At 34.7% G+C, this 27,946-nt stretch overlaps 3 protein-coding genes across 3 annotated transcripts in view; 1 reads left to right on the top strand and 2 right to left on the bottom strand.

Moving 5' to 3' along the window:
* LOC123005602 (tetraspanin-2A) overlaps positions 1–25,281 on the bottom strand; it is a 44,578-nt gene extending 19,297 nt beyond the window's left edge. The window contains exons 1-2 of the mRNA XM_044399421.1: positions 25,084–25,281; positions 10,104–10,301 (exon numbers count right to left, since the gene is read on the bottom strand). Coding sequence (XP_044255356.1) covers positions 10,104–10,301; positions 25,084–25,188 — 303 coding nt within the window. The 5' untranslated portion in view covers positions 25,189–25,281. The remainder of the gene's footprint in view (positions 1–10,103; positions 10,302–25,083) is intronic.
* Positions 1,041–5,852, top strand: LOC123005601 (adenylate cyclase type 10-like). Its single transcript, XM_044399420.1, has 2 exons — positions 1,041–1,745; positions 1,796–5,852. Exons 1-2 carry the CDS (start codon positions 1,059–1,061, stop codon positions 5,807–5,809), a joined length of 4,701 nt encoding a protein of 1,566 aa, XP_044255355.1. The 5' UTR covers positions 1,041–1,058; the 3' UTR covers positions 5,810–5,852.
* Positions 25,282–26,830: 1,549 nt separating the features above from the next.
* On the bottom strand, positions 26,831–27,417 carry LOC123005573. Its single transcript, XM_044399373.1, has 3 exons — positions 27,314–27,417; positions 27,135–27,254; positions 26,831–27,086 (listed from the first exon to the last, which is right to left on the bottom strand). The coding sequence occupies exons 1-3, from the start codon at positions 27,366–27,368 to the stop codon at positions 26,905–26,907; spliced, it is 357 nt and encodes a 118-aa protein (XP_044255308.1). The 5' UTR covers positions 27,369–27,417; the 3' UTR covers positions 26,831–26,904.
* Positions 27,418–27,946: the final 529 nt, after the last annotated feature.

Below are 27,946 nucleotides of genomic sequence, written 5' to 3'. Positions count from 1 at the left end.
GTGGCAACAAGTGGACAAAAAGCGACTTGAAATTCGTAACTTCTATGAATTAACATAAAAATTGTTAAAAATGTAAACTCTTTTACATTTTCATTGCTTTAAAAGTAATGGAAGAGATTTTTTAGAACTCTAAACGTACAAACGATATGATTTTAAATACATATGTAGTATATATTTGTGAACTAAACTTGGATTTATTTGATTTTCGATTCAAGTTTAATTAAGTCGGTATAAAAGCAGTGCTTAATAGATTTGGTAGTTTTGGGTCAACGAGAGCTTTAATTAAGTTGCTATTTAGTTTAGTAATTATGTTTAAGACCCTCGCTCTGGTCCATTCGACTAAACATCGAGTAATTACTTTGAGCCTAAAAATCTTCTCTTTATTTCCAAGACTATATCTTTTTCTATCGTTAAGATCGAGATTGAATCCCCGACCTTTAATATAACCAGCGGTTTAAAATCCATCATAATCCTAAAACTATAATTAAAAGCCTTAGGATGATTAAATTGCTAAAGACGATTATAATAATTTCCAGGGGCCAGGTTGGTATTAGGGCTGCTTCTAGCAGTCTCAACATCAACCATTTAATTGCGACCGCCGTTTTCAAAGCGGCCCTAAACTTCAAAGTGAAAAACATTTCAGCTTAATCGATTTCTCCTGACGCCTCGCCACTTAAAGTTCTCTCGGCTCTGGCAGGTTCAGGACTTGCGCTTAGAGTGCCATTATTTGCCGACATCCGCCGTGTGTATTTAACAAAACAAATCACTATCGAGTTGTTAAACTTCGTAAATCGCTATTGGCGGAGCAACTTCATTTCACGCGCAAAGGGAAAACTACGACACGAGAAAAATTGCTTTAGTGTGATTACATATTCGAAAGAAACACCTCAAACAATATATGAGACCTTTTAAAAATATAGGAGTATCTTTTTTTACATAACACATTTTTAAAAAACTAACATATAATAATAATAAATTAAAAGTGATGACTTAACACATGTATCAAGTGTGTTACTCTCATCTAAAAATTGTCACTGAATAGTTTCATTTTGCTTAAAATGCGTGTGAGATGGAACACTTACGGTATAAATCTCCTTCGGGAAACCGACATCAAGCGCAAAATCGAATTAACCCAAATAAAGCGACAGATCGAAATGCTTTCGACTTTCATGCCCGACGAAATCCTCAACATGCCCTTGACGGAACTGGATGAAATTCACAACTTTGTGGGAGTACTCCTCTTTGCAGACGTTTCCGGCTTTACTCCCTTGTGTGAAAAGTACTACAAGACAGGAAAAGGAGGCATTTATCGACTTACAGCAACTCTGAACGCTTACATCGGAGCTTTAGTAGAAGTAATTACTTTCTATGGAGGCGATATTTTGAAATTTTCGGGCGATGCGTTTCTCGCATTGTGGAAGGCTCCACCCGATTTGAGGCTTTTCGAAGTTATTCACCAAGTGATAGTGTGTGCCTTATTCATTCAAAATACACTTGGATGCTTTGAAACCGAAGTTAATGTTTTGTTGAAGGTCAAACTGGCCATAGCTTGTGGAAACTTGACTTTTTCAGTAATCGGTAATGAGTCGTACAGACATTACATTATAACTGGTCAAGCAATAAATGATGTAAAGTGTGCAGAACGTGAAAGTGTTTCTGGTGATGTTGTTGTGGCACCAAGTGCTTGGGGACACCTCGCCGAAGACAACTATGAGGTCACTTATGCTCCAGATGGCAATGTTAAGGTAAGACAAACTCAACTTTTAATGATATCAGTAAGTGTTTGATTAACCAGATTTGGAATTGTGTATACTTTCCCAATCAAGCGTCCTTGAAGCAACACTATGCCAACAAGAGTCCAATAGCGCATGCATTGTGTGTCAAACATTTGGAGCACAGAAGCCAACTACACGAAAAAAGACGAATCGACGATGCTACAACTGATAGTAAAATTACCGAAAGTTTTATCGCCAGTTTGCCGCAAAGACCAAGCGTTAAAGCTGCTCCAATGAACTGGATTCCGAATGATTTGAATCCGTTTATTGTTCGACCTGTACAAAGCCAAGTCGAGGAAAAACAACCAATTGAGTATCTCACCGAAATGCGACAAGTCACTATTCAATTTATCAATATCGTTCCTACCACGTTCCAAGACAGTAAACTGGTTCCAATGGTCAACACGGCCTATCAAATTGTGTGTAAAATTGTATCGAAAGTCCGAGGAGTTGTTAACAAAGTGTCCCTCTTTGATAAAGACTGCATGATTTTAGTTTTGTTTGGCTTAAGAGGCATCGAACACGAAGTTGAAAGTCAAAACGCACTCAAATCGGCTTTTGCCATCCGGAAAGCCATCAAAAAGCTTTCTAGTGTTAAATCGATTTCAATCGGAGTAACTAATGGTTTTGTCTATTGCGGGGTGGTAGGTCACCCTTTCCGGCGCGAATACACTGTCATAGGAGGCGCTGTTAACAAAGCAGCTCGAATAATGTGTGCTTACGAAGGCAAAGTCACTTGTGACCACGAGACCTACAAGAGTTGCAAACTCTCATCACTCTATTTTCAAGTTCAGTCAGCTCTTAAATTAAAAGGTATAGCAGATGCTGGTTATATTTTCGAATATAATGAAGATTTCGACAAGATGGCCTACGAAGATAAACAATCGATGCCTTTAATTGGACGCAACATGGAAATAGGAGTTGCGGATGTTATTTTACAACATCCAGAGTTAGCCGGATGGACAAGTATTTGTTTTAAGGGAGAATCGAAAGTTGGTAAAACTAAAATCTTGCAAGAGATTAATAAGAGATATTCGACTTCAAACCGATATACCTGTTCCATGGTTTTGAATGAAGGTCTCCAAAGACCTTTCTACACTGCTTCAACAATTTACCATCAATTATACGATATTATGACAAAACATAATCCTACAGTTCTGGAACAGTTGCCTCGTTATTTGTGGGATTTAAATGAAATACTCCAAGTTAGTAGATCCGTTACTTCTATTGAGATGCTGAGTAGTCCAAGTAAAGATTTAATCAACGAACACTTTAATAGAATGTGCAAAGGGATACGACCAATTTTAGTCTTTATTGACAATATTCAATTTATTGATAAGCGAAGTCTAGACTTGATTGAACAAGTCCTTCAAAAAAAACTAATCAGTCTTGTATGTGCTGGTTGTTTCGAAGACAACTCAACTTGGAACACCATGTGGAAACTGTCCCGATGCAACCGAATTAAAGTTTTTAACATTGAGCCATTACCATCAACCGAAATTGCTCTCTTGATGTGTAGTTTTCTTAATGTGAAAGGAGTATCAAAGAAATTAATTGTACTAATAAATAAAACTTGCGAAGGCCGGCCTGGTTATGTCCAAGCTTGTTTACTCAAAATGATCAACAATGGCGAATTGGAAGTTAAGTATGCCTTAACCAGTGAAACTGAGTACGCGTTTTTGGAAGATGTCGATAAGAAACATTTAGTCCTAGTAGCTGGATTTTCTAAGAAGTACCTCGAGCATGGCGAAGAAACATCAACTGCAGTCACGCTTGATTTGTTTGATTCATTTTCGCCTTATCAGCAGTTGATTATTAAGACTGCAGCTGTATTAGGTGATATTTTTACTCGAACAACATTAATTGTTCTTTTAAAATACCCGAATGAGAGTATGTTGGCTGCGGCTATTAAAACTTTGTTTGAAGAAGAAATTTTTGATTGTGCTTCACGTTATGTAAATTCGGGTGGTTTGCAAGAGAAGAAAAACGTTTGTGTGTGTTACATGGAAGAGGAGGAATACGATCTGGAGCTAGAATTGCCAAGGTACGCGTTTTGCAAAGTTTTGCACTTCAAGAGTCGCAATATCAAGACTTTGGCCTATGAATTGTTGCCACTCAACCAAAAGAAGGAACTCCATTTAAGAATTACAGATTTGTTAGAAAATCAAAACAATTCTTGTCCCAAATGTCTCCGCGATAATTCAGCGTCGATAATTTCAGTCCGACGTTTCAAAGACTTGATCAAGTATTGTCATGATCAAAAATACATCTGGTTAGAGAAATACAACGAAAACTATGTTTCGGTCGAGGATTACAAAGCAATTATTAGAGAATATGTACATAATCCACCTGTTTATGCTCCAAATTCTAAAAAACGTCAGTGGACAAGTGCTGATGTTCCTAAGCGTCGAGTTTGGGATCCAACTACGTGTTTCTGTTTAGAAATCTTGACAAAAGTTTACCGCGATTTGATCCATCACAGTCACTGTGCTCAACATTTGGGTAAAAAAATATTCTTTATGCTCGAGTATGGAGTGATTTTATCAATCATGTCTGAGTATGAGGAAGCACTTACAATATTACATGAAGCAAGCGAGCTTTGTATGGTACAGACAAATAAAGCCTATGTTTTCACAGGAAATTTCAAACAAGTCATGATGGGAAAAATCCATTATTTGATGGGACATATTTATTTAAAATTGGGAAACACAACAGCGGCCAAAAACCATGCTTTGCTTAGTTTGCGTCAATACAACGTTCCTTTAATTTCATTCAAGTATACTTTGCCTTATATTTTGTTGAATAAGGCGTGGTTTCTTCGATTTGGTCGTGTTTTTAATAGTATTACTAAGCAGGATAATCCATTGATAAAACTAGACTTTGGATTGTGTATGGGTTTGATTGGAAGTATTTACGCTGCTGAGGGTTGCTGGCAATTCGCAAAACAAGCCGCTGCGAGAAGTGTTTTGTGTCTCAGGCGTACCAATTCAAACATTGATGTCTTATGTGATGTTTACACCAGTGCCGTTTATTTATACAGTTTTTGTGGCGATATGCACATCTGTGAGAAGCTTGAACGCTGTTTCAACAAGGAAGTACTAAAGTACTACTCTAATAACATAACGCACGAGCTTCGTGCAATTGCAACAGTGATAGGAGTATTGTTTTTGGTCAAGGTTTTAAGTGGTTCTATCATTGAATCTCTTCAATTGGGGTACCGTACTGTGCATTTGCAATTATCACTTGAAGCTCATTATTCTTTAGTGGAAGTGGTACCTACTCTAGCTACAGTTTTGATTTGTTTAGAGAGAGTAGCTGAGGCTGTTTACATGGCGCGAATTTTACTCAATTTCGGTCAAAAGTACCACACTCACAGTTCTATTGGTTATTACGCATTTTGTGTCGAGTTACTTCTTGAAACAAATTTTTGTCTCGAACCCATCGAGAAAATTGAGCAGATTGCCCAGCATTTAATTGATCAAAAAAAATACCATTCCGATTTTGGCAACAAGCTTATTATTAATATTTATTGTTACTACTTGAGGTACAAGCCAGGACTAGCACCAGCTTGGAAAAAACTTTACAATTTAAGTGATTTCGATAATTTCAAAATTATGAGTATTTTGAATACAATGAGATATACTGAATGTCTTTTACTAGAAATGGTTCGATCTTTACAACGCAAAAGACCAATCCCTCAAGAAGAAATCGATGAAGCTAATGTTTTCTTGAATAGAATGAAGAAAGCGGCAAAAAAATGGCCTTTTTTCAAGCCAAGATTTTGGCATTTAAAGGCATATAATGCAAGGATTCTCAACAAGATGCAAGCGAGTATTAATTATCTGAAAAATGCCAATACATTTGCAGCCGAGGACGGAAATATTTTGGAAGAGTGTTGGACTATGTTGCATGCTACTTCTTGGTTTGGAGGGTATTCGTCGGATAAAGAAGCAAAACATCTTAAATGGGAGTTGGCAAAAACTTATACGCCGTTGCAATGGTGTCAAATTTTGTATGCCCTCCCGACTGAATAAGACCTTTTTTTCTTTGAATTATTATTGTTAAGTTAAGTTATTGTTAATAAATAAGATTTTTCTATTTTGTGTTATGTGAATATTTATTCATATCTTATTTCTCATATTTGTTTGTAGAACATTTAAATCGATTTTTGCAAAACTTTGCGAGTTTGATAGAGTTCCCCGAAAGTAATCTCATAGCAATAACAGAAACTTACAGTGACAGGGGGCGTCGCAACAAACATATAGGATAATTTATACGAGTTAAACTTAGAGAAAAATTTTAAAGGATTTTTAAAATTCATTCAATATACAGGGTGCGCCAGAACTCGCGCCCCAGAGAAAAATGTCAAATGCCGGGGGCAATAGGTCGCCAAAAAGTGGAGCCGAAGAAGTAATTCTTGCTTGCATAAGAAAGTTATTAGACTCTTAAATCCACCAATCCCAGAAGGGCACCTCAAGGTGTGATTGAAAAATTATATCCGTTGCTAGGTTACGAAAATAATACCAATTTGGCCAGAATTTTAAAAAATAGCTGGTCTACTGTAATTTTGCGTTTGACATTTATTAATTTGTGGGTGACATTACCTGCTAGTTTGCAGTATTTTTCTCGCATTGTACACGAGTATAATGAGACAGAATCGTTAATTATTATCAACAATTATCAAAAATTATTGAAACATTCTGGAAATTCCTGATGAACCGCGACTTCTCTAAAACTTCTTCACAGGTATTGTTCCTTCTGAACTTTTTCTTCTATCTGATACAGATTAACAAACCGATAAATGAATTTTAGAGCTTGAAAACTAGTGTATTATCCTTATGAAACAAAGAAGCAAGTGAGAGTRAGAGACCAGAAAAACATGAAGTAGGTACGCAAGTTTCCTTATTTACTTTAATGCAAAATTAACAGGAAAATGTGCTTTTTATAAGAAATTGTGCTTAAATAAAACAGGTTACTGATTTTAATATCAAAATTGTAGTTTTACTCTCGTATTTAGKCATTTTTGCCCAGTAGAAATTCTAACCTCAAAATTTCAACAACAATTTATTGTTGTTTTCTTCCACTCGCATGAGCTTACTATAACCCCTTGGCTGTTTTTTCATTAAAAAATCCAGAAGAATGTTGCAATGTTTGTATTTAGTACGAAAAGTTAGCATTTTTGCTAATGTTTTAATTCCGAGGGCATTTYAGCAACGCTTTTCGGTGAATTTGTGGGCTGGTCTTTCGAGGAATCATGTGGTTTGTCAATAATATCAACTAATTTCAACATAACGTGACTCCCTTTCTAAAAAGTACATATTTCTGTAAATTTTGCATTAAAGTAAATAAAGAAACTTGCGTACTTCTTCATGTTTTTCTGGTCTCACTCTCACTTGCTTCTTTGTTTCATAAAGATAACGCACTAGTTTTCAAGCTCTAAAATTCATTTATTGGTTTGTTAATCTGTATCAGATCGAAGAAAAAGTTGAGAATTAACAATACCTGTGAAGAAGTTTTAGAGAAGTCGGTTCATCAGGAGTTTCCCGAATGTTTCAAAATAATTTTTGATAATTGTTGATAATAATTAACGATTCTGTCTCATTATACTCGTGTACAACATCTTCAGCGAGAAAAATACTGGAAACTAGCAAGTTATGTCACCCACATCACGATAAATGTCAAACACAAAATTACAGTAGACCAGCTATTTTTAAAAATTCTGGCCAAATTGGTATTATTTTCGTAACCTAGCAACCGATATAATTTTTCAATCACGCCTTGAGGTGCCCTTCTGGGATTGGTGGATTTAAGAGTCGAATAACTTTCTTATGCAAGCAAAAATTACTTCTTCGGCTGCACTTTTTGGCAACCTATTGCCGCCGGCATTTGACATTTTTCTCTGGGGCGCGAGTTCTGGCGCACCCTGTATGTTAAGAGCTTCAGAAATGGTATATAAAAAGTGTGTAGTAATTATTCGTGGTTTTAATTGTGGTAAAAATGTCCTGAAATGCCAATGTTTTTTGCTCCGCATCGGGCCAGTGTAAAAACGGTCGGCATGTCCGATCCCTTGTTTTAATTAAAGTATGCAGAGATCGCGGTTGTAACATTGTAATGTGCCGAGATTTGATTGTTCAAACTTTCGCATTACTAAATGTATCTATAATTAATTAGCAGATTGTGCCAAAGTTTATAACAACTAATCTCTGGAAAAATTACAATTTGCGAATGTGAAATGACTCATATTTTTCGAGTGTAACCTAAAACGCTGTAAATGCCGGGGACACTTAAGGGTTTTTAAATCTTGTAGGGGCGTCTAACGTTATTTTTCAAGAATCATAAAAGCTTTTTGTGCCGGAGGGAAATTAGATTACTGTGAAGCGTCGAGGGGATCGCGATCCATATCGTCATGGCGCAACACCACAAGTTAATTATGTTCAAGTGGCAAATGTCCGACTTGAGTGTATGTCACTTATATTGTTGCCCGAACGGCATGTTGTTAAGGAAACAGTACCGAGAGCACTTCCTTATACATCTTCCCTGATTACTCCGAGTTTATTAGATAAAGTTCTCGAGACGTTCTCGGATCCATTTAGCAAATGTCTTTGTACCGAACTATCGCCGCTAAAAATGAAATTTCCTTAATTACAACCTATTCTTCATCTTTATTAATTACTTTGTCTTATCTAAATGACTACGTTTTAACCGCAACACCAGCATTAAGAAGAAAAATCTAGACATTAACGCAATTAAACGACGCTACAAAAACGTATCAAAAAATTCATACAAAACGAAAGAATCACGGAATGTATACAAAGGAATGGACTCCATCTTACAAAAACGTTTTAACAATTGAGCCAACAGGGTCACATGACGATTCCGGAGTTAACTACAAACTTATTGTTGAGATGCGAGCGGATAATGAGGTCATACCAACTGTGGAGCTTTATGTAAACATTATCGATATCGATCCCAACGACATACAGGATTTGAGTCAAATTTATACACGAAAACTTCACAAATCTTTTGCAGGAATACACAAATCGTCTGCTTTGGAAATTCGATGTAGTAAATTTAACCAACCACAATAATTATTACTAACTATGATATACTTGTTATACTCTTTTTCATATTAATGTGCATCAAGTAGGTTGTACGATTATAAATGAATCTTTAATTTAAAGGCCGATTTACACAAAAAGTGTCATTATTGTCATTCAGAACAAATTTAATGACATCAATAATGACAAAAATCTTTATGTTTGCTATCCTATGTTAATTACGTTGGTAATTTTCTTTATTTTTTGCTTCCTGGGGACGCATTTATTAAAAAAAAAATTTTTAGGGAAGATTGAGGTTAGGATTGTTTGAATTTTCACATGGTTGCCACCTTAAAATGACCCCTTTCAACGACTACTTCGATACACATTCATATGAAAACGAGTATACAAACTTTTTGTTTAATCTAAATTAAAAACTACGCGGCAATTCGTTTTAAAATTTGCACTTTAGTTGGCGTGAAGAGTCGTGTTAGGTGAGGGTTGCTTTTTGAAATTCGCGAACCTAGGAGTGCGTGTATGCAAATCTAATGGATGTTTCCGAACTGAAATATAGTTGTGAATGTCAGATGAACGTTATCAAATAATAATTAGTGCTGTCAGAGACAGAATGTTTGCACAGCCACGGCTATAGATCACGGTTATGTACAGTTTCTAAAATTGTTTGTACAGCATTATACATGACACTGCTTCCGATTCATTAATCGGCATTTTGAAACGTTTCATCTCTACGCCGCCGCCGCGCCGAAACATGTTTAGTATTCATAGATTTGTAAGGAGACGTCAGCTTTATTTATCTTGCAATCAATTTACACACTTATCTCGCATAAACCGAAACGCTGCGAGTGGTTTTGCAAGGCGCGAGCCGAGTTGAATATTTTATTAAGTAGTGTACTAACAAATTTCGCACGAAGACTTCGAATCGATAAGTGCTCGAACTCGATGCTCGAATTAAATATTTTTGCAAGAGGAAAAAACCCAGAAAGTCGGTTAGGCACAAAAAAGGTTGACATGATTTTGACACTGAGCTTTAGTTAAAATTAAAACCGTCTTTCAAAGGATTAAAATGTATAAACGAAATAATGTGTCATGACATCGACGGCGCGACCGGAAGTAAATAGAAAATAATCCCGGATTTTAATCCCAAGCCGCAAATATTAAAACGTTTTCTGTCGAGAGATAAATCCAAAAATTTGAATTTTCATTTACAGTTCTTTGGAAGTTCCAGAATGAAGTACAAAAACATTTTTTTAAAAATATCACAAAAACTCACCACCAATAGAGCTAAACCACTCTCTTGCAAGGCGCTCACACATCCAATAACCGAGATGATCATCACAAGTATAGCACAGACGATCAAAACGTACAACCCAATGTAGAAATCAGTCCCATCCAACTTGTCCAAAAAATCGGCAATTCCAGGTTCCACTCTCAGCCAGATACATAAGACGAGCAAACTCAGGCCGATCATCTGAAAACAGAAAACTTTATTAAACTTGGGTTTAGTGGAAATAAAACGCGTTTATGACTCGCGGGTGTGCAATTTCAAAGTTAATCAGTGATTTTTTTATGTCTTGCGCGTGTGTTACTAATAATACAGAAATTGTTATTTAATTTAGACTCCTTTCGGGGAACTATTATCGATTCGATTGGGTTTTAGGGTAAATGTGTGAGGAATTATGGCGATCAAGTGATTAATTTAGATAATTAGTTTGTCAGCGGATCTACTAGATGGCCGAAACAGCGTTGTGGATCAAATTGGTATTTCCGAGGGAAATCTGTGGAATTGTGTTGCGAATTTCCTAGGTGGGTAGGTAGGAGAGGAAACATCAAAAGCGACTGATTTTTATTACAATTTTTGTTTTGTTTCAAATCTAAGATCAACATCGTACATTGTTTACATTTAACACTAAATATATTATTTTAAAATATAAATATATCAACTACTTTTTTTAGATCTTAAGTTACAATCAAAATTTTAATAAAAAGTAGTTATGTCTCACTTTTTGATTTTAGAAGAGAGAATTGCCTAAGATTCGAGAAAAATTCTAAAAGAAAAATTCTAAAGAAACTGTAATTTTTTCCATTTGGACAATTAAAATCAGTGCATAGAATTGCGAATCACCCGTAACCTTTAAAAATTTATTATTTGAAAAACTAAATCGAAATTTATTTTTGAAATTATATAACATATACAGTATGTCCTTGGATTCAGTTTACAAGAGGTAAAAAAAATTTTATCTTTGATTTTACACCAAAACTGCAAAAAAAACATGTTTTGCTTTACCTGAAACGAGCAAACCTGTACTTAAACTTCATTATTCTGATTCATCAGTAATTGATTTTTCTCTGCTTTTATAGTTCACATTGGCGGTTTCATTTATTTGACAACTAATTTATTAATTAAGTAAATTAAATTAAGTCCAAAGTCCAGAGGACTTTTCTTTCTACTGAGTTAGAAGATAAAGTTTTAATAACAGATTTTCTCGTTTTAAGTAAAGCAAAAAATGTTTTTCCTTTGCAGTTTTGGCGTAATATCAAAGATAAAAAAATTTTTCCTCTTGTAAACTCAATCCGGGGACATACTGTAAATTTAAATCTTATTGTAGAAACAAAGAAACTGTGGATAATGCAACAAAATTTTTATGTTGATCTGTAACAACTTTACATCATTTTTTTAACATAGCTTTTCTTAAATAAATTTGGTTTGTGGTAGTACTCGTAAGCTAAAAACGAGCATAAAAACTGACTCTTGGGTCAGAGGTGAATTCCTGTAACTAAGTGCGAATTGCTGGAGGGCAACCTGTACGATCGGCTTCTAAATCGTTCCATTCGTGATCTATATGTTGAACGAAAGGTAATTGTGTCATGTGCAGCGAGCGAGATAAGTAAATCTGCAGAATGCATCTCAATTCGCATCCAATTTGCAACTATTAGTGATCATATTCTGAACGTCATCGACCAATTTGTTGAGTTTGCGGTCAGATATTGATTTGATTCGGATGACTTCTTCCAAATGAAGAAGCCAGGTTCAATGTTTCTCAATGGGGGAACAAATATTGTATCGCAGAAATTGATTTTCGCCGAAAAGTAATTCGAAACGGATATCAGAGCGAGTCGTTCGTACTCAAGGAGATAGCCTTGCATCGTGCATATCTCGTTATAGGAAGTCGGATATTACGACTCCCAGGAGATCCGATGACGACGTTGATGCTTGTTGCGATGGTGTCTTAATTGGGTGCGGTCTTTGCAATCAGCACGTATCTAGGTTTGCGATCGCAGATGGACGCTATTGTGACCGTAATTACTGGAACAGGAGTAAAGTGTGGTCGACGGAGGGTAAATGAGCCGCGATATCGCGATATTGAACTGTGACAGATCTGCACGATGTTATCGAACCCCAGCACAACTGTGCTCTTTTGACATTTTTGGTCGTTGATCTGGCTACTAATCTTATAAAAGCAATTATTTCTGCACTCAAATGAGTGTTTTAAAAACACATTTGTTTTTTCTTTGTGTCTGAAATGTCTCCACCAGTGTTTCCGATGCATCAATCTGATGTTGGAAAATCTAATCTCGTGAAACACCGTCGGCGATCACCTCGTCTCAACTCCATGAATGTTTGATTCAGGCAGACGCGTCTCTATCACGTCGGTTTCCTCTCGCCTAATTGCGTGTTGCGGATCTGATTAGTCTCGGCTCCGATCCAATTTTTCGCTACAATTAAACGGGAATTTGTTTTAACCAGTCAGCTGCGAATGCCGATATCAAATGCGACGCAATAAACAAACATTGGAAACGAATACACTAAAAAAATCACAGAGGTCCAATGAACAATAGGGAGACGCCTGTTGACAATGCACTTCAATGGAATATCAAAAATGATACAGCAAAAACAAATCCGTCACGTACGATAACAAAGCCTCGTCAATTATTCCGATTTTCACGTGTTTTTCTAAATGAAAAATGTTAGTTCAGTCGACAATTGCTAATAGGACATTTGTTTTCAAATGCTGGAACGAAATGAAACCGACGGAAACTTGACCCGAAGATATATTCTTTTAACCGAATTGGACACATAAATCTTGTCTTCAGGTCAGTCTTGTCCTTAATGTCAATTCCAACTATTTATTGTCTCGACTTTCATCAAGATGCTGTTGTCTCAGTTGTGACACACGACACCTGATGGTGGAAGTCTAAAAGCAAAAAACATTTCCTTGTTCAAAAATCTTGTTATTAATCCTCGAGTGGCTGCAATAAGTTGCTTATGACATGGCGGCTGCACAAGTCTGACCTGTCATTACCATTCTCTGGAACATAAACTATTCCAATTTTATCCGAGCAGAGAACATAATCATGTTTTCTTATCTCGGGCCAGTTCGCCTCGCAGCATGCATCACCATATCTCATGTATACTTGTCCGTAAAAGTCCAGTAATTGAATTTTTGCAATGGTTTTCATCTCACGTGGTAATATGAAAGGAGATACCCTCAGAGAATTGATCTGAGAATCGGAAGGAATATGAGATGATGTCCGGCTGCGGGCTTCTCTGCATTATCAAAGTAAACAAGCCCAAGACGCAGTTTACCAAGAACTGGAGACGAGAGATAAACTCGGCAATGTGGAAATTTATCGTAATATCAAAATGTAACTAGGACACAAAAGGACACTACAAGATCCAGGCCATTTAGGGTCACACGCCGAATAGTTACACACGAAATCGCCGGAATTTAATTACGTCGTTTGCGGTTTAAAAGGCGAGTGAGAAGATGAGCAAATAGCAAATTTTCTAGTTCCGGCACGTTGTGTTTGGTAATTTGCAATTGCTATTTCATTTCAATTAATGAGCAAAAAATAGACATCTTGTGAAAAAAATAAAAACGCAAAATGTAAGAACAGATATTTCAAGAATTTTCGTATTAATACTTTAAATTTGAATTCAGAACTTTGACTTATACAACTGGAAGAAAGCTTGTTGAAATTGGTGTATAAATTATAAAATTTTCTTGTAATGCGAAAGCAATTTGATCGTCCATCTACAGGTTTCTTTGAAAAAAGTGGCTCAAAGTGTGAGATTTTAACCCAGTCTCGTCATAAAGTAACAATTTGTAACTTTTTGATAGAGCGTGAATTTTGTGTGTGAGAACGCACAGCTGTTCGACCTGTGAATACAAAGAAAGGGTTGTGAAGTTCGAAATTCCATCGGGAGTGCGGTGGAACGCAGCGGCGTCGACAATCAAGCTAACCTTATCAGTCGTCTTCCTCTTCACGCAAGACCGCGATGAGAACGGCATTGTCATATGTCAACAGCGACACACTCGATTTATCTTTCGTATATTTCACCCCGGGGGTTGGAATCGTGACATTCCATGTCTGTACCGCATTGAGAAAGTGATGACCCCAGCTGGAAACGTCGTCTGACAAATCCTGAACGCCGGAATTCGAACGCCGACAAACAATTCCCGGAATTTAATTACTGTATCGGCCGGAGCGATTAAGGCCTCAAACGCAGGTGCGCTTTTGCCGCGAGAGGGAGCCACGACTTTTTGTTCCCGAGTCAAAACCAGAATGGAAATTAGAAATTAACGAACGGTAAAAAGCCTGCCGACTGAAAGACCTGCTTTTTGTCCCGCTTGAAGATACTGATCGAAAAAGAGATCCATTGATTATCCTTGGCCATTTATCGTAAACAAAAGCATAAAAGAATTTTTCAGTGAATGGCGGTATCGTCTGATGTGCTGTCAATCTATCGTCACATTACCATCCCAGTCTAGCGTCATTTTTCACTCAACACGACAGTCCGCTTATTTTCATTCGTTGCAGAATGCTGATGCGGCAAGTTTTTCGTTGCACGAGAAAGCTTTGTCAAGAATACACGACCACTTTAATCCAAAAAGAGCTTTGCAGAGAACACTAAACACAAACAATCATTACTTTATTTTATGCTATCTGGCAAATTTTGCTTTCCGGCTTTTTTTGAGGACGGGAAGTGAGCTATTAAGTTATCATAGCAGGCAAGTAAGTCAGAGACCGGTAAGTGAGCTATTGCAATATCAGAAATAACCAAACAACATTTGTTGGGTTGTTATTTTTGATACAATAAAACATCAAATCAAATCTTTTTAACAGATTTATTTAAAACAGAAATTACAAAATATGGGTGCACTAGAAGTCGCACTCCAAAAAAAAATAAAAAATTTTTAAGTTATAAGAGTTCAAATTTTACACTTTGACTTTATTTATATCTGTTGGAAAAATAATTTTCCAAGTTTTTTTGCTACAGGCTATTAGAAAAGGAAACAAGGAAGTTGTATCCTAAATTGTAACACTGTTTAAAGTTATTTGTGGCTTTTATTAGCAAAATTTTTGTACCTTTACTACATTATTATAAAAAAAAAACATATACAAGATTATCAGTGTCACTAAATAGTCATAAAAAATGTCATATAGTAAAAAATAAATGTCAAAATTTTTTAACAGATAGAATTTTTTTAAACATTTTTTCCATATTCCTTGTATCTTCTCTGGGGCTCGAGTTCTGACACACCCTGTATTACAACCGAGTTGGGAAATGTCATTATACTCATTATCCTGAGGCGCAAATCAAGTTTAGGTAGACCAAGTCTGAGAGTGTAAAAAAATTCCACCGTGGCTTGTATGCTAGGTACTCATATATTCACAATTACGTTTAAAAATTAAAGTATTTGTTTTTATAAGAAAGTTGATGCATTGACGTTTAGTAACTATGTAAATTCGTTTTTGACTATTGATAGGATGGTATTTTTAATAATTTTGCATAGATACTTCACGACCAAGGAACAGAATATCATTTTTTTTAACTTCTAAAAAAATTAGAACCGACATATTACTATAGTGGTTGTGAACATGTCTCAATATCAAAATGAGTACTGTATTAGGCTTACCAGAAGTTAAACAGACCTACCAAACTTATATCGTGAATTAGAAAAGGATTAATAACTGTAAGCTGTATGAATCTTGTCAACAATAATTTTTCAATAAAAACAAATGTCGATTTTTATATTTAATTTGGCAAATTTTGTGGGAGCATTGAAGCGTTTTTAATTTTAATCAATATGCAATCTCGTTATCACAAATTAAATAGAAAATTAATTTCTAAATTATAATATTAAACAGCTTTAGGCAGTTGTAAAAACAATTAAATAAATTAAATTGAAAATCATTATGCCAGTCTAATTAAATAAATATGTACATTTATAATGTACTTATTTATTATTATCAGCTGACAGAGAGAGAAGTTTTTCGTATGTATAATTTTATACTAAAATTTCTCATTCAAAGCAATTAGGGATTTATTTAATATTCTACTAAAACAAAAATTCTGTTTGTTAAAATAAAAAATTAATCATATGGATATAATATATAATTATAGAGTTAATACGTGAACACAGAGAATGCATTTGGTGCGTTTTCTGGATTTAATTATTTATTAAAATACATTTTGTTGGCGCGCTTTATTTATATTAAAAATAACACGAAACAATCAAAAACAATTCTTTACAAAAAGTGTGCACTACAAATTGAATTTGATTTAAAGTCGGTGAAACGCCAAGTAAACAAAACTACAACGTTTATATGCATTTCTTGTCAAAATCTGTTATTGTTATTACTGGAAAAAAATCTTTTTCTTTATGTCGACGTTTGGTGTGTCCATCAATCACAAAAGGTTTCGTTTAGTGTGTAAAAAAGTCGCCAGTTCATCCAATATCGTTGCGGCTTTGCTGACGCGGCCTGCATGCGTTTCAAGATTAAGTGCCTCTAAGTTTTTTAATCCCAACCGCGTCTCGATTTTACCAGGAATTATTCTTGAAATTGTCAAAGCAATCAAAGTAATGTCCGGGACCCGGAGCTCGGAGTCGGCACATATCGGCCACACGTGCTTGTGATTTATTCTGGAACTTTATAAAACGTCAAGTCGGGATTAATCCAGGCCCTTTTCAGTCGCATCTGTTTCAATTTTGATTTTTTTCGTCTATTGAAGGCCCAAGTCTTGAAAATAATGAGCTTTGTGTGGCGTTGACCTAAGCTCTGCGGCTTTAAGACGGCAAGAAAAAGTGACGGCTTGCACAATTCCGACACGTACCCCATTAATGTCTAAAAGCACTAAGGGTAAAACGAGTTAACGTCTTAAATCCGTTAAACTCCTGTAGAGATAGACTCGGCGATAAATAAATTATTTGAAGATGCTGAGAATTAAAAGATTTGTTGATTAAGTCCGTTTTTTCAGATTGAATTTAATAATAACAAAGCTATAGAATACGATTTACGTTGCAGATTGGTGAGGCTGCACCTCAAACCCGAGTTCTGGCGACGGAGCGGACTTAATGAGAAGGAATGGAGGAAGAGAGGAAGGAATTAAGATATAGTAGGAAATACAGAACACGGCGACACTAGGGTTACAGTCTAAAACAACCGAGCCATTAGAGCTGGGGGAAGTACGTAATAGCGAGAGAACGGGCCGTTGGCTCGTTACGACCTAAGAGATTGATAAAGGCACTGCAGTGTTTTGGTATGGTAAAAATTCTCTAACTAAAATTATAACTAAATTATTGAATCTATTTCCTAATCTAAAAGCAATTTCCGAAACAGAAAAAGTCAATTTTAGTTCAGTGCGAAACTCTAACCCATTACAAAATTGAATACAGAAAGACTGTTACTCAATTTTTAATTCTAGAGTAGGGGCTTAGTTTTGTATCAGGTCGCTCAGTGCTATTTATTTGTTTACACTGAATCAATAAAGTAATAAAAAATTTAAGTAAAATAAAAATTCATGGAATACTTTGGTCATTACTGGCTATCGACTGTCGTTTTAAGTGAGAAATTGTTGCAGTTTTACGCATTTCACTGAAACTAACGCAATTTAAGCTATTTTCGAGCAATTTGGGTACCGCATACGTCAAATGTCAAAAATTTTAACTGTCAAATATAATAATAAATTTAATTTAAAAATCACTCAATAGAAAAAAATAGTATAAGAAAGGCATGTTATAACCTCTCATTGTGATATTCGTGCATTTGTAACACTCGCCACTGCGTTGCTCGCGTTACAACTACTCGTATCACAATGAGAGTGTTTGTAACACTTGTTTTTTAACATACCTACTGTTGTTTGCTTGATATACCTTACTCATTGCTGCAGCAAATTTTCACTAAAATTACCCAGTATAAACTTACTTCAAATTTGAGAAATTGTTAAAAAAAATGTAATATTGAAAAATAATTACGAGTAGTTATATTCAGTTCTTATATTTGATAAAATGATTGTTGATTCAGATAGAAATTATTTTATTCAGTTTAAAATAAATTACTTTAAGTTGTTAAACGTAAAACTGAAATATCTTGTTTATATGTATGCTTAACAATAATAAGTAACTGAAGAGTAGGTTAAAAGTAGTGGCCTTTCTAAAATTAAATACTACGTTTACAATGCTTATAAACTAATGTGTAGAAATGCTGAGCTTGTTTTTGTACTTGCTTAGTTTAAAATTTAAGAATGCATTAAAATTAAGTTGATGATAGTGCAGGTCCAATTTGTCGGCTGGCCGGCAATAAGCCCCGAAAATTGGCAATATTTCGTCTAATTTCTTCAGGAGTCCCTCAAGTGTGCAAAAGCCACTCGGCAATTTTCTAGTGGCAGCGCTTCCGCTGTCATATCCTTGTCCATTTTGCTCGCACTAAAACAATGCATCTCAAACGTCTAAAAGCTGCATAAATCCTGCCGTTCTCTGGGGAAATAAGAAAAACTTTGACATTTAAGCCGTTTTTTGCATAGTCACAACGTGCCCGCAATACTATTTAGGCTACTTAGAGGTTGCTCAAGTACCTCTAGAAATCTCACAATTCGAGTCAACAAATAAATATTTGTGTGAGATAATTGTGGCAAAATAGGTTACGCGTGTTTAAAACGTAGAGAATAAGAGATCGAAGAGAGAGCCAAGTTGTGGTTGTAAAACAGACCCTAGCCTTATTTATTACACATCAAACAAAAGGGCTCGGTATTTAAGCAACGTTTCGTAATTTATTACTTAGTAAAATGGGAAGGTGGTAGGTTTTTTGTCGGTTGTGGGCTCTTTCGCGAGCATATTACACTCCTTGGGACAGCTTGTAATTAATTAGGACTCATGATTTAGGGAAGAAATTGGCGGATAAGGGCGACCACAGTTACTAACTTGCTTTACAACTAACTTTACTCGGTTATCTCTTTAATTCTCTTAAAGAGAAACCGGGAATATTGAGGCTTTGACGTGACAGAAATTGTCGCATGTCCGATTTATTATTCATTAATCAGGCACAAGATTTCAACAAAATTCCGGCAAGCGGTCGAATAAATTATTCAACGGTTTTATTTCAGGAACGAAAGTAAACTTATTCTTTTTTGTTAATTAATCACAAGAAAAAAATAATTAAACTGTACAAGTCGGTAAATGAAAAGTTTTTGGACGTTTATGGCATTCTACCAACACTGTTTCACCTCCTTTCATTAACGAGATAACAAATTTCGAAAGTCCTTTACAACTCTAGAAAGGATGTTTTACGCATTTCTCAGCTTTGTTAGTTTCTAGTTATATTTCTGACGCGATATTTAATTACTGTCTAAAAACTTTAAGAGGATTTTATTCCCAACTTCCTGCCCCATTATCATAACCCACTCTGTGTCGCTATGCTTTTTCTCCAAAGACTTTTTGCTTATCTTAAAGACGGTAGCTAAACCTTTGTCTAATGGTTATTTCAATATTTTCCTTCGGTTAGTTTTCATTTGCTTAAGTGCTATGAAGGTCGTTTAACTTAAGACAAGAAAAGATTTTCTCTTTATGACAAAACAGAACAAAGTTTTGAAGAAGTATTCGAACCGCTCGTTTTAATTTATTCACTTAACAAACAAATTTTTCAAGCACAACAAAGGAAAAGTTTTAAATTAAAAACAAAACTTTTCTAATTCTAAACATTTGTTCAGCTTTGAGGACACCATCTAAGGAAATCAACCGGCAACAAACAAGAACATCTTATGAAAAAAATGGAATCTAAAGATGTTAGAATACTAATTTAAACCGTCAGTAGTTAAAACTTTCGGAATGTAAATATTTTGTGAATATTTGAGTTTTGTTGGTTTTAAAAAATCAAAAGTTTTAAAAAATCTTCTTTCAAAAAACTTTGATGCTGCGTTTCGGTAACATTTGAATTCGATGTTGATACAATGATAAAAAGGTTTTTGATCGTTTTAATGTGGAATCCGTCAGGTGTTAGGATTGAATCGTTTTCTTATAAAAGTATCTGCAGCAGTGTTTGTCGCATTATGCATGATGGTTGCGTGGGTCCAGTCCTGCCCTCGCATCGATCGACCTCGTCAGGCAACGCCATCTAGCCCCCATTGCTCACTTCGTTACCCCTTTTCTCACAGTCTGGTGCACCGATGATCATCGGACGAGTATTTGCAAGCTATCGGGTTACGGGCCCTTAATACCGTCATCCACGACGCTTTTACGATGTGACTCGGGAGGCAAAAGGACCTCCTCCATATCTGAAATATCATATCGAAGCCGCTATTCCCGTCACGCACACTCACGAACTCGCCCTTGGATGTTTATTGTATCAATTTCACCTAAGCCGCACTCTCTCGCCACCGACCTGTCGACTGCTTTATGGAGATGGCCGGCTTCTATTCAACTTGACCGAAAATAATTAGTAGTAATTAAATGAATTATTCAACGTGGTTGGCTGAATTATTCGATACGTCAAGATGCAATTAATACGCCGAATTTATCCACTAGACACTCACGGTTCATTTCGACTTTAAATACGCCAGAATGAATTATTCACCAGGCGCCTACCTATGGAGATAAAGCGAATAACTTTGACTACCTAAGTAGATATTGATTCCGAAACTCCATATACTGTAAATATCCAATTGGGCCAACCCAAGGCCCTACTTTCGGACCCTTGCTCTAATACGTTTAGGAAAATTTCGATAATCTCATTTGCGAGAATTGTGCTGGAGATAGCTGAGTTTTTTCTTTTTGTTTTGTATACGAGGCACGTTCTTCTCGTGTCTATAAGTGCCTCATTTATGGTCTCATCCGTTTTGGACAATTTGTGACGCTCGGTTAAGTGGTCGCTTCAGAAGTTTGTTTTCTTGTTGACAAAGTAGGTATACACATCCTTGAGTTTCTCACTTGCAACTAATATACAGGAAACAAAATTGTTAAACTATTTCAGCATTCATTTTGCTGTTTCAATTTAATTTTAAACTTACTGGGTAAACTTTAACTCCCTCATTACCATTATTTATAAAGCACTGAATACCTTTTAAAGTTGAACAATTAAAATAATTTTTGCTGCAATCTGCAACATTCTTTCTGAATGTTTATTATTTACTATTTACTATTTTCTTCACAATTTTTTCCATAATATGCTTTAATCTGCTTCTTTAAACAAAGCAACAAAAGTTTTTTGTGTTTTAAATTTGAAACTACATTGAAAAACTACATAATTTTCAGTGAATAAACTAAGTCTATAAGCGCTATTCTAGTAAAAAAGTCGTAGAAATGCTTTGAAACAAAATAATTTGGGTAAAAATCTGTCGCTAAAATATATAGAATGTGCCAGAACTAGCGCCCCAGAGAAAAATATCCATGTAAGGTAAGATACCAGGAACATGCAAAAAAAATGTTAAAAAAATTCTACCTATAAAAATTTCGACGTTATAAAAGTTTAAGTTTTGCACTTTGACTCTATTTATTTTTGTTGGAAAAATAATTTTAATAATAGTTTTTTTGCTACAGGCTATTAGAAGAGGAAACAAGGAAGCTGTATCCTAAATTGTAACTCTGTTTAATGTTATTTGTGGCTTTTATTGGTAACTTTACTAACTAATTATAAAAAAAACACATATACAAGATTATCAGCATTAATTATTAAGTAGAAAAATGTCAAATGTCAAAAAACATATCTCAAAATCTTTTTGACAGAATTTTTTAAACTTTTTTTCCATATTCCTGGTATCTTATCTTAGTGTTTCATATAATTTTAAGAGGCCTGCGCCTGTAAGATGCTATCAATAATACATATTCCGATACGAACTCGACTACAAATTTTGAAAAATTGGATAATCTTCTCTAGTTTGTTCACCTTTTCAAAAACTACAACGTTTTTAGTTAGTTAGTAATTAAGGTAGATAAAATAAAATCATATTCATGCATGACAAAACAAATGATAAGTATTTCAGAAACACAGCAGTTTATGACTGTTAATGAAACAGTGATTAGTTTGACAACTACTGCCATGAGTTTCTAAAAATTAAATAATTGAATGTGTATTTTTTGTATTCAGTGTTTTGTGACTTTTGTATTTTTGGGTGCGTACATTAGGCGCAAGCCTCAAATAATTGTATAAAACACCCTGTATAATATACACATAACTAATTTAATTTATTTTGTGGTTAGTCCACTTTAATTGAAAGAAGTCAGTTTTACTTGTGGATACCATAAATTTATCTAAAAATAAAAAATAGTATAAATAACTGAGCAAACGGTTTCTATTTAAATCTGTGTAAAAAATAATGTTTTCTTCAACTTAATTCCACTAAATGTATAAACATTTATTTGAACCTAGTTTCTGCGCTCAGATGTGGTGGAACGTCTTAGCTTTCATGACCCACAATTAAGTTTAATTTGCCATTAAAATTCATAAGTGTAGTTTTGGAACTACAATAATCTATAATTAGAATTACGTATTTAAAGAGAATTCCGGAATTGTGTCAAGAATTTGATTTATGACTTCTTAAAATTACATGATATGATAAATATAAGTTTTTAACAGCTATCAAGCTGTCACATGCTTGCAAGTGGGTAATTTTTCTTCATTTACATAAATGCTAATTGGAGTCTTACTCAAACTCGTTAAAATGTTTAGAAGAACATGTTTTTCCTACGGAAAAATCTATAATTAAGTCTGGGTATCGATAACATATTTCCCTGGATAAATTTTAATATTGGCTTTCGCAAATGAAAAATCACTGGTTGGAACTAGCGAGATATGAAGCTCCAATCTATCACTGTCAATGTTTTTGAAGTTTATCAGTCATGTTTTCGCATCTAACATTTCGCGTTATTACATCCATTAATATCCCATTTAAACAAACGGAAAAAATGCCACTAATTGGTCTAATTTAGACTCTTTTTGAGTTTCCGGCTAGAAAACGTAATAAAATCGGGTAAAAACGGCCGTTGGTGAAGCTTTCCATCGAGCCAGAGCAACGAATAACGATAAAAACGTCGGTTTCGACGTGATGTTTGTGTTTCGTGTCCGCATCATTAACTCTGAATTATTATTACCGAAGGGTTTGTTTCCTACGCAATTACCCCCGGTTGCGATTTACCGCTTTATTCCTCAAGTAACGTTTTGCAATTAGCACCGCAAAAACGCCCTAGGTTTAGCCGATAATCACCAAAACTTCAGAGATAAGCGCAAATCTGGCGTCCTGCAATATTTCAAACGAGATTTTTCCCGATCGCAGAATAATAGTAATTGAAAAGTCGGGAAATTTACTTATTCCGAACGAGCAACAAAACGCCGGAGTTGGGAGTTAATGTTATTGCTTTCACAAGTTCGGTTCGAGTTTATCTATCTTCAATGAGTAATGACCGAGTGTAAACTTGCTGAAATGGAGATACAGTGACAAGTATTGTTGCGAAATGAAATTTCAGGTGGGTGTAAGGGTACAAAGCGATGATTTCAACAATAACTGCATAATTCTGCTAAGTGTCAGATAAGGCATGTCTCAAACTTAGACAGACCACGAATAAATTACAGCAGTCCGAGGGCTGAAAGTACAAATGCTCTTCGCAGTTTCATCAAGTCGGACCAATAACAAAGAAATATGGATAATTTTGACACCAAAATATTAATCCAACATACATTTCATTAAAAAAAATATTTAAAATGACAAAACGAATTTTTTTTTTAAATAAAATAAATATTTTTCTTCTTAAAATTAGAAAAATTTCATGTTTCTATTTCTTGCAAAATTCAAAAATTAAAAATAAATAGATTATACATAAGGAGAAAGTGCAATTGGCTCCACATAAAATGAATCGTACTTATTTATTTTTATGACAAAAAAGGGTTTGAAAGAAACTTCAAGACAAAATTTTAAGTTCTTATGTAGATATTTTGAAAATTTTTAATGGATTTCAGACTTAATAAATTGTGAAATAAAATATAGATCTGAGATTAGTGAGATCATTTCCTTTCTATCCAGCCAGTTAAATTTATTGCAACATTTTTGCAAAATCGACTAAGGGTTGAATAAAACGAAAGATTTGTTCTAAATTTTATTAAAATAAAATATGGGACGAGCAATTTCCTGAAATAAATGTCTATAGTTTTGAATTCAACAGCCACATTTTTTATAAAATATAGTTTTATTTGGAATTTGGAATGAAAAATGATCCAGATTTGTTTTGTAGGCAATAGGAATGTCACAGATCATGTTTGCCACAAAATGCTATTAAATAAATAAATTACTAATCCGATAAATAAAATGGAAACAGCTTTATTGCGACATGACAAATATTTCTCTTTGTATGAATGTCAAATTAAGGTGCTTTGATGACTTATTAATTGAATTTTACTACTTTGAGCAAAAATTAGTTTGTGATCGATCATACCCATAATTGGAGACTTGCACACGCACGAATTATCAGCGAGGGATGCAATTCGGTGTGCACAAAGGTTGATGCAGGCCCGTCCTAAGCGGCTTATGCACCGAGATAAGTGTAGTGGACTATATTGCGACGGGGCGACATTTATGGCAGGGGGTGCAAAAAGAAGCAGGCGATACGGCCGCTGCACTTTGATATATGGCAGAGCCGGATTTAGGTGGGGCGACCGCCGCAGGCGTTTAATATATATCATAGCACCTAGACGTGAAATTTGAAAATTTCAGCTCGAGGGAGCCCAAGGCCAATTAGTGTAATGCGCTCTCGGGTATTTTTAATTTGCGGATAACGCCGAAATATGCAAATGGACAAAGATTGCGCCAAGTTTGAGAAATTGCGCAAAAATTTATTTCTGACTCATGGGTTTATCTCGTTGATAACGCGATTGCTAAACATTATTACCAATCGACAAATATAATAACCTGACAAAAGAATTTGCTGAAAATTTGTTCACACGATTTTCACCGGAAATGAAAATAATAAAGATTTTTCACTCACTGCGAGGATGATGTTCGTGAAGAGAATCACATATTTGATGACAAGAATTTGATTTTCCAATTTGAGAACGTTTCCTTCACCTTCACCGTCACCTTTTCCAGCCATTTCAAACCAAAAAAATGAAAAAAGGCCACTAAGACAATTACTTCGTTTATTGTTTTGTCGATAGAAAACACTACACTGAACCTTTCTGCGTTAATCGCATCACACCTATTTGCTCAATGATAAGATAATTTATCACAATTCAAACAAAATACCTGAATCACTTGTTCTAGTACGAGGAAACATTGTGATGAATTATTTTTATATCGTCTATCAGTATTTGAATAAGAACAGATAAAATTTGTCGAAGGAAGAAACAAGTGTAAAAGCAAAATAATTTATTTTGTAACTTATTAATTGCTTTTCTTAGCTAAACATTATAAATACTGCTTTTTGTTTTTTACAAATAACACCAACATTTCAACGATAATTCTAAAATTTAAGTAAATCTTGGTTCTACAACTTGTAAAATCGGAGCCATGGTTAAAGTTTATTGTCAATTTTTCAGTCTAATTTATAAATCCAAGATATTAAATTAAAAACTTAAAATAAACGTAAAAATTTATCAAAAATGTTTTTCTATGTGAAAAGGAAGGAAAAACGCATTATTAATATTGATTTTCTGTCTCATAGATCACGGAATACTTTAGATATCCGATGGTAGCGACCCCTATTACGAAAGGCTCATCCCCTCGCGTTATGACTGTCACATATGAATAAAGCTATTCTCAGTTGAAAAGCTCGACAAGCAATAAAAAATTTTTGAGCACATTATTCGATGTCCCATTAAGATAATGATTAGTTTTGATTTGTAAGAGCTTTTCGCTAATGGAAAACATCCTCGTGCAATCCCGCTTTAATCCCATGTATTGCTCCAGTAAAAATTCGATAACGAAGTGAAACAATCATTTTAATAGGTTTCTCTCGGTTTTGCAAATTGATTTAATAAAATTCGCCGCCAGTGTTACCAAATTATGTAAAGCCAAATCCAGCTCCGTCCTGACAAAAGTTTTGTTTGGTTTGATCTTAATCTGAATGTAAAAGGAGTTTATGAGTCGGTTGTTCTATATTCGAGTCACATCCGAGAAACTTGCCTCTCTTTATATTGAAAAGGGTTTTTCTCGTTAGACCGTAATTAAAATAAATCTACCGCCTAGAAAATCCCAAGTTTTGAACGAGCTGCCAAATAACGCCTCTAATAACTCGACTAACTTTTTCTCTAGTCGAAGATGGTGAAGTTTAAAAATTAAGTAATTTGCCTCGAGCCGTCTGTTTTCCGGGCTTCCAACTTTTTGTTCAACTGACAATGAAATTAAATCTATTGATTGAAAAAGTTTCAGGATCTTTGCTACGGGAAAAAATAACGCGTTCGCATGTAAAATATTTCAGTCTGCGACGATGGAAATGACGCCGAATCGCATCCGGGCCACAACTCGCTCAATTGTATTTTTTTCAAATAAAATAGGATGAGGTTAATGTATTTCTACGTTTTGCTCTCAATTGATACTAATAGTGCTTGATGAAAAGCAAGTTTGGGTAAATTGTTCATTTTAATTTAAATGCCGTTTGTATTGACAATTGAAAACGAGGCTCTAAAATGACATTTTACTATTTAAATAACTATAATCAATGAATTAATTCTACTGTTTGTAGCTCAAAACAAATCAAAATACATTTTTTTCAAATAGATATTTGTCGCTACAGATTCAATAGTTAGCAAACGTCCTTTATTTCACTCAAACAAAATTTACATAATGATTCAAGTAAAAACATATTAAATTACAAAAACATATTAAACAAAAGCAAAAACCCTGGTGCCGCCAATACAAAAAAATTGAAACCAATTTTTAAGCTCCCATTACACAAATCGGAACTACATGTCCAGCATTTTTTTGTGTCTGTATTTTGGCAAAGAGATTCAATCTCAAGACAACCCTTCAAGGTACTGCCACTTTTTGTATCTGAAAAATATTATAAAGAATTTGTTAACTACTGTTAAAAGCTTGTACCTTTGGCAGTGTAACATTTGGCATCGGATTTAATGCAAATTACTTCAACTTGGAACTGTTTGTCGCAATTTCCGCCGAGTTTTCCGCATCCGTAACACTTTTTTGCACCATTGGCTGTATCTGCAATCCCAATTAAACAATTTTGTGTTGGTTTTTACCTCACTATTAGAAATAGTTACCAAATAAACCAATTACTAGAACTGATACAAAAGCAAAAATTACAATTCCGTTCATGTTTTGGAAATATATTTTGACAGTTGTAAATGACAGACACTAATAACGCTATTATTAAAATTTTATATTTTTGTTACTTTAGCTTCAAGCATGCTAGGTAGGTACTTAACAAATGTTTAGTCCCATGTTAACTATTGTTTTAAAACGATTCGTTTTAGATGTTTCAAGTAGTGCAAAAAAATGTTGGAAATGTAAGACTTTTAAAGGTGATTGCTGTGTAAAGAATATGAATGAACAAATTTGCAAGAATGATACTAAGTGTCTTCTTTTTAGAAGTAGGTTTATATAACATAACTTCAAACAGGTTTGATCAATTTCTACAACAGTAAAATTCCTTGGTGGTACAACGCGAAGATGTCAAGAACGTAAAGATGAAGTCTGCAGCAACAGCACCTTTACCACTTGTTACTCTTGTAATGAAGATCTGTGTAACAAAAATGAAAGTCAAAATGTTTCGTCCAGAATGTTTCTTGTAGCATCAATGTCTTTCTGGTTATTGTTAAACTCTGTGATATGACAAAATAATATATGAAATTAATAGGACAAAAATTATTGGTTTTACGAGTATAAGAACTTGG

The sequence above is a fragment of the Tribolium madens genome, unplaced genomic scaffold (assembly GCF_015345945.1).
Source record: "Tribolium madens isolate multiple individuals breed KSU strain unplaced genomic scaffold, Tmad_KSU_1.1 Scaffold_20;HRSCAF=117;Tcas5.2_LG4, whole genome shotgun sequence".
Lineage (NCBI taxonomy): Eukaryota > Metazoa > Arthropoda > Insecta > Coleoptera > Tenebrionidae > Tribolium > Tribolium madens.
This window is presented reverse-complemented; position numbering and strand designations above follow the sequence as displayed.

Coding starts and splice junctions, on each gene's coding strand:
- LOC123005601 (XM_044399420.1), top strand. CDS start 1,059: ATGCGTGTGAGATGGAACACTTACGGTATAAATCTCCTTCGGGAAACC. Junction 1,746..1,795: donor CTCCAGATGGCAATGTTAAG/GTAAGACAAACT, acceptor TTGATTAACCAG/ATTTGGAATTGTGTATACTT.
- LOC123005573 (XM_044399373.1), bottom strand. CDS start 27,368: ATGAACGGAATTGTAATTTTTGCTTTTGTATCAGTTCTAGTAATTGGT. Junction 27,255..27,313: donor TCTAGTAATTGGTTTATTTG/GTAACTATTTCT, acceptor TTGGGATTGCAG/ATACAGCCAATGGTGCAAAA. Junction 27,087..27,134: donor CAAATGTTACACTGCCAAAG/GTACAAGCTTTT, acceptor AATATTTTTCAG/ATACAAAAAGTGGCAGTACC.